Genomic DNA, 8,738 nt, shown 5'->3' on the forward strand with positions numbered 1-8,738 from the left:
TACAAAGCCAGTGCAGGGGAGGGACCATGCTGGGGCCATCAACCCATGGCTGTATCCTAACTACTCCATCAGAGGCACCGAAACAACTTTTATGGTTGTTGGTCCTGGGAAGAAATTCTCAGCCCTGCAGTCCTGAAGAGCTATCCTAGAGGGTCCCTTGGAGATTCAAAGTCACCATACAGCTCGGAAGGGCTTTTTTCTGGTTGGTTTGTTTTTGAAACAGGGTCTCTCTACATAGTCCTAGCTGTCCCAGAACTCACTATGTAGACCAGGCTGGTCTCCAACTCACAGAGATACACCTGCCCCTGCCTGCCAAATGCTGGGATTAAAGGCGTGTGCCTGGCTCACAGTAACTTTTAAAAACCACACGGATGTAGAGGGGAAAAAAAGCTGATAGCCCTACTGAGTTGTTTCAATTTTCACTATTAAACTTGGGCAAGATTTTGTGGGGCTATTTTTGGTCTCTACCCCAACCCCATCCTCCTTAATTTCAGCAGCTTTTAAAAGTCCATACAACTGCCTGTGTGTGCAGAGGCATTTAAATCCCCTAGAGTCAGAGAAACCTAAGTTAAGTCCCTGGCTAGGTGGCCTTGCCAGCTGCGTGCCCTTAAAGAGCACAGGTCTGTTTCTCATTACTGAATGGGCTAGCCTACCCAGGTGAGTTCTCTGCCTAGCGCTGGGTCGAGCTGATTCCTTCAAGCCAGCTTCTCAGAGTCAAAGGAGGTAACGAATGGAATCTCAGTGCCCAGCGACACATGGGTCCCGCGGGTCAGATGCAGGATCCCAGGGGACACATGTGGAGTCTGATCCCATGCCTCATACCGGATCGCTCAGACTCACCAGAGTCTCTACCTCGTCCCTCTCCAGAGCCTTGTACCGGTGGTCCTGACCCAGGAAAGCCAGTTTCTGCAGAAACTTGAGGCGTCTCCCCATGGTGAACGTGTGTCCAGGCTGCTCCACGGCCCGGCGTGGGGCGGGTCGCAGTCCCTGCCCGCGTCCCTGGGGCCCAAGCGAGACCGCTGCTGCTGCGCGCCCAGGCTTCCCGGGCGGCCAGGTTGCCCGGGAGCTGTCTACCTAGTCCCCAGGTTAGCTCCGCCCCTGGGCAGGGCTGCAGCCGCCCCGCCCTCTGCACAACTGGCCCGCCCCGACGGCGCCAGGACCCTAAACTCTCAGACTCAACCTCAGGGGCTCTGGAAAGACCAGGAAGCAACTGTGTTGTCTTAGAGCTATGGTTCTTGTCCAAACCTGCCAGAGCACAAGAGTCACCTGGAAGGGGGAAGGTCCTGAGCCAAAGTCTTACATGGGGGAGTGTAACTCGGGGCTAGTTACCTGGCCTCTATGAGACACCTAGCTGCACCTGTAATTGAAATGGAGCAGAAGGCTGAGACCTTACGAACAGGACTCTTACCTATACTTACCTAGGTGTTCCTGTGTTCCTTTGGGAATAGGGAACCTGTGGAAGATCTTTTTTTTTTAAAGATCTCCAACTTTTATCTTGGAGAGCACACTTCTCCCTTGCAAATGGTGGGGGTGAGTGTTGTATGTTTCCTGAATCTTTGGTTATCGCCCTGCCAAATAGCCATCAGGACAGCACCCCCTCCCAGGAAAACCGGGGGTCCTGGAGGCAGTGTGATGGGGCATCCTGTAGGACTCAGCACAGAGCGTGCTTGCGCCAGCAGAATGCTGGGACTCCTTGTCGGGGAGAGGCAGGAGCACATGGGCCACGGAGCTGCTGTGGGTTGCCCCATGTGTGCTGAGGGAAGCCAGAAAGAAGGCTTGAGGGGGCACCAGGGGTCCCTAACTCCACAGAGCAGAGGTGGCCCTAGAGAAGGCTGGGCCATGCTCCATCCTGGGTTTACTTCTGACCACAAGCAGTCAATCAACTGACTGCCTTTGTTTCTGTGACTAAACTGTCCCTTTGAGCAAATATTTGCCACCTGCCTCACTGGCTCCCCCAAGTGGTGGCCACTCCAGTCCTGGTCAACCTGATGGGACACGTCAGTGGGCTTCAGTCACCCTCTGTCTTCCTCTCTTAACACCAAAGCGCCCCGGCTTGCTACCCATTCCCCTCCACAATGCCTGCTCCCATCGTGAGACCCCCATCCCCCAGCATGAAACTTCATCCCCAGCCCCAGTTCCCAAAACAGAGGAACTACTGAACTCCCTCGACTTTGCAGTCCAGGCCACGCATGTCCAGATGTGTATGAGCTGGGATGACTTTTCCCACCTCGGTGAACCTCAGTTCACTCTTCCTTGAAGGAGTGGCACTATCTACCCACCGGTATGAGCTGGGGTCCCAGAAGGAAACAGCACCCTCAAACTGAGTGATCTGAGAGCTGGAGTGAGAGACTGTCCCCAAAGATGTGGGCACAGGTAGGGGAAGTGGAAAGGACCTGAGGTAGCAGTAGGGCGAACTGGGTACAGGTGGGGCCTCCAGAGTGGGCACCTAGAGAGGACAGAGCCACTGTGTGAAACCAAGAGCTTTGGGGGAAGAAAGTGGCTCAGGGTAGAAGCCAGGGATCATCGGTACCTCCTCCTGGGCTGAGTCCCTAGGAGAAGGATAGGAAGCTATACTGTGGCAACAGTAGAGAGGCTTCCAGAAAAACCACCAGGGTCTTTTGTGTTGCTGGGGAGAGCTCGTGCAGTGGGAGATCTGTGCCACTGCCCAGCCCCATCCCACACGAGTTCTCTGGAGAGTCTGTGGTGCGTGTAGAGAACACTTGGGATCTTGGCTCCGTTATCTCCCGGGTCTTCTGCAGCTTGCCTCCTATGGGAACATGCTGTGGTGGGGTGGAGCCTCTCACCTTCCCATGGGTAATGCTGATGGGGCAAGGCAGACATGGGCATCCGCAGCCATGGGTTGGCCAACACCTCCCCTGCACGGCCCAGATCCTGGATCCCATCCCCACAGCCCCACTCCCTCCAGATGTGTGGAGACTAGAATCTGTGGGCAGGAGTGAGGATGCACAGGAAGCGTGAGAGGGAAGACTGGGTGCTGGGTGTCATGGAACACCCCCAAAACGAAGCAGATCATAAAAGATCGGCATGGTGACCAGAACTGGCTGGATGGGCACACTCAAGTGTTGGAGACTGAGGTGGCAGTTGGCATTGGAGTGAGAACGTAGAGTCCACACACGCCTCTGCTAGGTTTGAACTTACTGAGCACTTATTCCTGTTGTGCAGGCCATGTTTTTTCTTCTTTCTGTTTTTTTTTTTTTTTTTTTTTTTTTTGATAGGGTTTCTCTGTGTAGCTTTGGAGCCTGTCCTGGCACTCGTTCTGTAGACCAGGCTGGTCTCGAACTCACAGAGATCCACCTGCCTCTTCCCAATTGCTGGGGTTAAAGGCATGCGCTACTACGCCCAGCTGCCTTGTATTTTCTTAGTCCATCTCTTTGGCACTGTGAGCCCCATGCACAGGGTGCTTTGGGTAAAGCTGACTCTGCGGGCTGGAACTTTCCGGCCCTGGGGTTTTCTCTCCTCCCACATCAGTGTGTCCGGCTGGTCTCTCTCCACCTCTCTCACGCCTCACGCCTGGCTTCTGAGGCAAATACTCCCTGTCTTTCATCTTTTACTTTCATCTGGAGTATGCAGGGCTCTTGAACAGATTTCCCCAGCTTGTTTGCTCTGTCTCCCTTCTCAGTCTTGTCACTTGGCATACCAGGGTCGCTCCTCCAGACTCCCAGAGATTTTATTCCTCCTTTGAGAAGTCTTGATTGTTTTATTTCTGTCTTCACCTTGGGAGGTGCTAGAACCCACGTTTTAAGGAATGTCCTCAGACATAACAACCAGCTGGGAGCCTCTGAGGTGTGCAGGTTGGAGATGGCTCTCACAGCTGGGCCAGGGATGCGATCCAAGGGCGGGGCCTGACCAGAAACATGTTGCCTTTCTTGAAATGTCTGTTCTGGACACCTTGAGCAACGAGTGAGGTCACGCAGGTCAACTCCCTTCACTCTCTCCCTGGAAGTGGAGGCCTTTCATTCTGCTCCCAAGAATGCATCTCTCGGAGCAGGCTTGACAGGCTCAAGGTGCCTGAAATTTATGTGGTCATAAACTGCACTTCCGGGTTTGACGGTTGAAGGCGTTCTCTTCAGGACGGGTACGCTGCACACAGGTGTGTTTCATATTTCTAAGCTGTGGGAATGAGCTGGAAGTGGCCGCTCCTCATTCAAATACGCCCCTGCTTGGTTAGTACCAAGTAGCGCAACCACGGAAGGACGTGTGGCACGCCTGGGATTCCAGCACTGGAGAGTTAGAGGCAGGAGGATTGCTGTGAGTTTAAGGCTAGGCTGAGCTATGTTCTGAGACCTTGTCTCCAAACAACAGTAACAATATACTGTACAGATGAAGAAAGTTAAGTCAATGGAGAAAAAAATAATCCCATTGATTCAACCACATATTTGTGTGTGTGTGTGTGTGTGAGAGAGAGAGAGAGAGAGAGAGAGAGAGAGAGAGAGAGAGAACAGGTACGTATGTGAGCATGTATGTGGAGGTCAGAGGTCAGCCTTGTTTGTCTTCCTCAATCAGTCTCCACCTTGGTTTTTGAAACAAGGTCTCTCACTGACGTGGGCCTCCCCAAGGTGGCCGTTAAGCCACGGGAACTACTCCTCTGCCTTCCCAGCATGGTGTCTCATCACATCTTGAACTCTGCCCCTGTCTGCCTGTGCCTCCCGAGTGCTGGGATCAGAGGAGTACACTGGCACTACCCTGCCTAGTGTTTTGTTTTGTTTTTTTAATTCGGGTATCGGGTTTAAACTCAGGTCTTTGTGCTTGCGTGGGAAGCGCTGGACAGATGGAGCCATCTCCCAGCCCCCTCTACAATACTTCTACTTCTCCGGGTGGTGGGGAAGGAGCCACAAGTACAGTATGCTCTGACCCTGTCCCCTCCTAGTGGGTGACAGCTGCCGGGCTGCCATGAATCTGTGTGGTGCAATACTAGGCAGCGAGGTTGCGGGCTGAATAACGGCTGGGTGAAGACACGTCCAGCCCTCATGTGTCATTTTGTCACTACTGTGACAAAATACCTAACAAAACCAACTCAAGGAAGGGTTTGCTAGTTTATTTTTTACCCACAGTTCCAAGAAATAGATCCGATCATGGGGAGAGGAATCATGGTGGCCGGAGAGAGAGGCAGCTGGTCACATCGTCCCCACAGTCAGAAAGCAGTGAGAGAAGGATGCTGGTGCTCGGTTGCTTTCTCCTTTGTAGGAAGCCCAGGAGCCCAAGACCCCAACCCACGGCTTGGTGCTGCCTATATTTGGGGGGGTTCTTCCCACACCAGTTAACCTAGCTAACCCCTCACAGACCTGTTCAAAGATTTGTTCCATGGTGTTGCTAAATCCTCTCGTGTTAGTGATCACAGTTGATAGTGGGCCTTTGTCGGGAATGAGGATCTTCATAGATGCACTTATCCTAAGTCTCTGGGGGCAAACTCAGCCTGGGCTGACTGTCGTCCTTGTTGTGGCGTGTTCACAAGAGCAGACTGCTTAGACATGGGTTTAAGCTGATAGAAAGTCTTTATTAGCTGATTGGGGACTACACGGGGTGTTTGGGATTTCATTGTAGCAATGAATCTTCCTCAGGGTGAGCTTTTAAGCATGAAAACCGTGTTGGGTTGACATGTTTCAGTTAATGAGAACTGTTAGCCAGAGGGGGAACTACCGAAGCTACAAAGCAAGGTTAGGGGCTGGAGAGATGGCTTTAGAAGAGCACTGCCTCCTCTTCCAGAGGTCCTGAGTTCAATTCCCAGCAACCACATGGCGGCTCACAACCACCTGTAATGAGATCTGGCGCCCTCTTCTGGCCCGAAGGCATGCTTGCAGGCAGAACACTGTATACATAATAATAAAGAAAACATTTTAAAAAATTTATAAAAAGCAAGGTTAGTACATTTAGTTCCTGTGTTTGCCCTCAGTTGTGGTCATGTTCTCAGAATCATCTCCAGATCTGTCCTGCTCTGGCCACTTCTCCACAGCTGGGCGACATCAATGGTTTGGCAGGGTTTTCCTTCCAACAGGATGGATAAGCCCCGAGCTGTGCATGGTGACACCAGGACCCAGAGAAGGTGCCCCAGGGACTCACTGGAGCCCAAGGGGTAAACACATAGCTCAGATGCCGGACTCCCTCACTCTCTTCCCACATCCATAGGCATCTCTGTTTGGTCACCAGGTCACAGCAATGGGTCATTTTCCCTGGGCTGGGGCAGGCCTAGGAACCCTTCCTTCATCCTTCTTGGTAACCACCATAATTGTTGACACCTGACACATGAATACATCTGTTTAACAAAGGATTTGTTTTACAAGAAGAAGGCAGAGCTTGCCTAGGAGGACTTCAAGGAATCTTCTAGAAGGTAGAGATCTAGATGAAAATCTGAGATCTCTTTTCACACAACCATTGCAGACCATTATAGTGGTGTGGTAGGAGTTTGTGGTTCCGTATAAACGGCTCCACTGGGCTGGAGAGATGGCCCAGTGGGTCAAGTGCTTGCTGTCTAAGCAAGAGTGTGGATCCAAGTTCGGATTCCTAGAACCAAGGCAAAGTGTGACACCATAGCGTTTGTATGTAATCCCAGCACCCCTACAGCAAGACAGGACACAGAGACGGGGGACTCCTTAGAAGCTCCTGCCTTGGTCAGCTTGCTCTACACAGTGGTGAACAAGAGATCCTGTCTCAAACAAGGTCAGAGAGGACTGGCACCAAGGTTATCGCTTGGCACACACTCGGGAGGTAGAGGCAGGCTGATCTCTGTGAGTTTGAGGCTAGCTTGGTCTACAGAGCAAGTCCCAGGACAGCCAGAGCTACACAGAGAAACCCTGTCTCAAAAAACCAAAAAGAAAAAAATGAAAGACACTTGTCATTGTTCCTGCCTAAAGACCCAGCCTGAATCTCAGTCCTGCGGTTGTGAGTGAGTTTTTTTTTGGGGGGGGATCTTTCTATTCACCCCAGAGAGGGTAGTGACAGACTGAAGAGATTTTGCACACATCAAGCTTGGTGAGCTGGTGGGACTATCACAATCATGCATGTCCAGCTTGGTGAGCTGGTGGGAATATTAGAATCATGCATGTCCAGCTTGGTGAGCTGGTGGGAATATCAGAATCATGCATGTCCAGCTTGGTGAGCTGGTGGGACTATCAGAATCACTCATGTTCTTCTTGGTGAGCTGGTGACTGTCCTGGGATTGTCTCCAGAAGTGTGGTTGCCTTGAAGGTAGCTACACCATCAACAGTTCCCGCCCCATCAATATCACCCAACATTGGCGATACACAGATGAGTCCCCATCCAGTTGGCCCTCTTCTCCTGCACACTCTAGTGTCTTCAGGAGAGCTACACACAGCTGAGCCAGCAAGTGACTTGGTCTCGGGGGAGGGTCTGATATCCCCCATCCCCATTCTACCAAGGGACTCAGGAGTCTGGGAGATCATCACAGCTGCTCTGAGCCTGAGCCAGCAATAGCCACCTCACGGTGGAGACTCCGGTCCCAAAGGAAAAGTGTCCCAGATGGTCATTGGCTTATTTCTTCAAACAATGTAGCCATCGGGCATCAGGAAGAGGTTGCAGAACATTCCAGAAGGAAGGTGTTGCATCCCAATCAAATGTGGCTCGTGATCATGATATCATAGAATTGTCTTCATCTTCTGTCATAGAAGGAGGGATGGATGGATGGGGGAGGGGACATCACAGTCCATTGTGGGCTCCTCAGTGGAGAGCCGTTCATGGAAGCTCACAAGCTCCAGGTTCCTCCATTAGTCTTTGGGGCTGTAATGTACGTTTTGTTGGTAAGTTGTGCACAATTTGAACCTGTGGAAAGCAGAGTCAAGGAGCAAGGAGGTCTTTGTCTCCTCCCAACCCTCCTGGTCAGTCTGGGCCCTTGGCTCTGCACAGCCCCTTTTTCCAGCCGCTTGTGATCCTGGGCCGGTTGTACATAGCCTCAGGAGGTGCCGAAGTAAATAGAGGCTGGAGGGTAACCCAAGAGGGAACTCCATCTGTGCAGCTAAGAGGAGACTATGGAGGGGTACTACTTACTGGCTTGTTCTTCATGCCTTGTTCAACCTGCTTTCTTTAGAGCCCAGGACCACCATCTGAGGAGTAGCAATGTCCCCTAGTGGGCTGAGCCTTTCCCGTATAAATCATAAATCAAAAAAGTAGCCCATAGCTTTGTTTATAGGTCAGTTTGATGGGCGCATTTTCTCATTTAAGGTTCTTTTTCCCAGATAACTTAGTTTATGTCAAGTTGACCAAAAAACTAACCAGGATCATAAGTAAGAACAACAAACTCATTGATGGCCTTATTCTTTCAGCTGTGAAATACATACATACATACACACATATGTGTGTATACATATACATGTATATATGTATACAGATGCACAATACATACATATATAAATATAGAAATAAATATTAAATAAACCAGTCTTTTTAAGATTTCATATAATCTTGAGGAGAGCCGGGCAGTGGTGGCACATGCCTTTAATCCCAGCACTCGGGAGGCAGAGGCAGGCGGATCTCTGTGAGTTCGAGGCCAGCCTGGTCTACAAGAGCTAGTTCTAGGACAGGAACCAAAAGCTACGGAGAAACCCTGTCTCGAAAATAAATAATAATAATAAAAAATCTTGAGGAGACTGGTTCATAATCTTAAAGGGTCAGGTGCAAATTCCAACAGTTAATATATGAAATATATTAGTAATAAACCCTGTTGATTTCACAGAAGGGACATTCTGACTTCTTGCTTGGAGCCTGGG

The 8,738-nt window shown here is 50.9% G+C and overlaps 1 protein-coding gene across 2 annotated transcripts in view; it reads right to left on the bottom strand.

Moving 5' to 3' along the window:
* Positions 1-1,041, bottom strand: part of Atp2c2 (ATPase secretory pathway Ca2+ transporting 2) — a 58,038-nt gene extending 56,997 nt beyond the window's left edge. For both annotated transcript variants that reach the window (XM_041649879.1, XM_041649878.1), the window contains exon 1: positions 841-1,041. In XM_041649879.1, coding sequence (XP_041505813.1) covers positions 841-933 — 93 coding nt within the window. In that variant the 5' untranslated portion in view covers positions 934-1,041. The remainder of the gene's footprint in view (positions 1-840) is intronic.
* Between the last annotated feature and the right edge of the window lie 7,697 nt (positions 1,042-8,738).

Source organism: Microtus oregoni, unplaced genomic scaffold (genome assembly GCF_018167655.1).
Source record: "Microtus oregoni isolate MIOR12 unplaced genomic scaffold, Mior012 000004F_ref0000308, whole genome shotgun sequence".
Classification (NCBI taxonomy): domain Eukaryota; kingdom Metazoa; phylum Chordata; class Mammalia; order Rodentia; family Cricetidae; genus Microtus; species Microtus oregoni.